Raw genomic sequence first — 2,138 nt, 5'->3', positions numbered from 1 at the left:
CCTACCCTTCCCCACCACCACCACCACCATTTTGTGAGTGTGGGTGGTGAGGGAGCAGCTTCTCATAACCAAACCTTCTGCTTGGTGTTGTTAAAATGCCTGACATCTTGAAGTAATCCAATGTTGGATCACATCACTGTTGATCATGATGGTGGTGGTGGTGGTGGGGATGATGGTAGTGGTGGTGGTGGTGGTGGTGGGCATGAAGATAGTGGTGATGGTGGTGGGCATGAAGATAGTGGTGGTGGTAGTGGTGGTGGGGATGATGGTAGTGGTGATGGTGGTGGTGGGGATGATGATAGTGGTGGGGATGATGGTAGTGGTAGTGGTGGTGGTGGTAATCAGGTTAATGGTGGTGGTGTTGGTGGTGGTTGTTGTTATGATGGTGGCAGCGGTGGGAGGTCATAAAGTTGATAGTGATGATCACAGTGATGGTTATGATGATGGCATATCTTCGTGATGATGATGATGATGATGATGGCAGTCATTCTTCCAGTTTCTGTTTTACTTGTTGATAACTTGAGGCTATTGTCTACAATGATAAAACCACCCCTACTACTATTATTACTACTACCACTACTACTATCATATTACTACTGCTACTACAATTACCATTATTTCTATGACTACTACTACTACTATACCATTATCATGTTATTATTATCATTAGTACTACTACTCCTATTATCATCATCATCATTATTATTATTATTATTATTATTATTATTATCATTATTATTATTATAACATCTGCTACTTTCAACATGTCAGACATTCTGTGAACAGTTTTTTCTTCCTCCCCAAAGAATGTAAAACCTCCCCACTCCCCCATTTTCAAGTTTGTTCTTGCTGCTGTCATTGCAATGTAATTGCATCTTTGTGCAGTTATTGGTTAGCTGGTTTGTTTTGCAACTTACATGGTTTCAGGTTCAATTCCTGCTGTGTGGCATCAGTGTAAGCAGATTCTGCTGCGGCCTCAGACTGACCAGTGCCACCACACGAAGGAAACTTGGTTGGCAGATATTGTATGGCAGCTTGGCTCTGAGTTTGCCTCTCTCTCTCTCACACACACACATAGTTCAGATCCACCTCCCAAATCCACTGACAAGGCTTTGGTCAGCCCATGGCTCTAGGAGAAGTGTTTGTTTCTCCATTCTCCACATAATTATAATTATAAATTGCAGTTTAAACAATAAATTACCTGCCTCTGGATTCCTTCTAACGAAGACGGTACCCACACAAGTAATTTCCAGGAGTGCCTTCGGATTTAACTATCCCCTGGTTGCTTAGATACTTCAGACTACCCCTGAAATATTGAAGTAATCCTATCATTTACCTATAGGAGAAGACATTTACTTAAGGTGCCACACAGTGGGACTGAACCCAGAACCATGTAGTTGGAAAGCATACTTGACCATACAGCTACTCCTGGGGTGGGTCAGAATTCCTGCTACACTCTCTAAGATCTCCTTTGGTCGAGACTGACCAAATATATGTACCTGGAAATAAATTCTTTCCCCAGGGTACAGCTCTGGATGGGCTAAATTGTTTGTTTTTTTTTTAGTAGTTTATTGTATTTATTGTATTGTTTTAATTTGTAGTAATTGTTTTAATGAACTAATTGTATCATTTCTAATCCACTCCCTCCAACAGGGTAGCAAACATGCTGAAAGGCGGGATTTTACCGACTTAAAGTCTATGCAATCTAAAATCGAGGATTGTTATTACAATAATGTTATGCCAATATTTCTCAACTTCACCAGGTAAGTCCTTTCTCTATGGCATCGTTAAGGTGTATGCAACATGGTTTGGATGTACAGTAATCCCTTGACTATCGCAGGTGTTACATTCCAAAGCCCCCAAGCAAGAGGTGAATATCCACAAAGTAGAAACAATACTGTGCTCCTTACTCTTTTACTCCTTTACTTGTTTCAGTCTTTTGACTGCGGCCATGCTGGGGCACCGCCTTTTAGTCGAGCAAATTGACCCCAGGACTTATTCTTTGTAAGCCTAGTACTTATTCCATCGGTCTCTTTTTGCCGAACCGCTACGTTACGGGGGACGTAAACACACCACCATCGGTTGTCAAGTGAAGCTGGGGGGACAAGCACACACACACAAACATATACACACATATA

General features: G+C 41.6%; 1 protein-coding gene across 3 annotated transcripts in view; it reads left to right on the top strand.

Annotated features, from left to right (window-relative positions):
* LOC106871073 (uncharacterized) overlaps positions 1-2,138 on the top strand; it is a 52,455-nt gene that overhangs the window by 46,722 nt on the left and 3,595 nt on the right. For all 3 annotated transcript variants that reach the window (XM_052976335.1, XM_052976336.1, XM_014917346.2), the window contains exon 4: positions 1,654-1,763. In XM_052976335.1, coding sequence (XP_052832295.1) covers positions 1,654-1,763 — 110 coding nt within the window. The remainder of the gene's footprint in view (positions 1-1,653; positions 1,764-2,138) is intronic.

Source organism: Octopus bimaculoides, chromosome 24 (genome assembly GCF_001194135.2).
Source record: "Octopus bimaculoides isolate UCB-OBI-ISO-001 chromosome 24, ASM119413v2, whole genome shotgun sequence".
Taxonomy (NCBI): Eukaryota; Metazoa; Mollusca; class Cephalopoda; order Octopoda; family Octopodidae; genus Octopus; species Octopus bimaculoides.
This window is presented reverse-complemented; position numbering and strand designations above follow the sequence as displayed.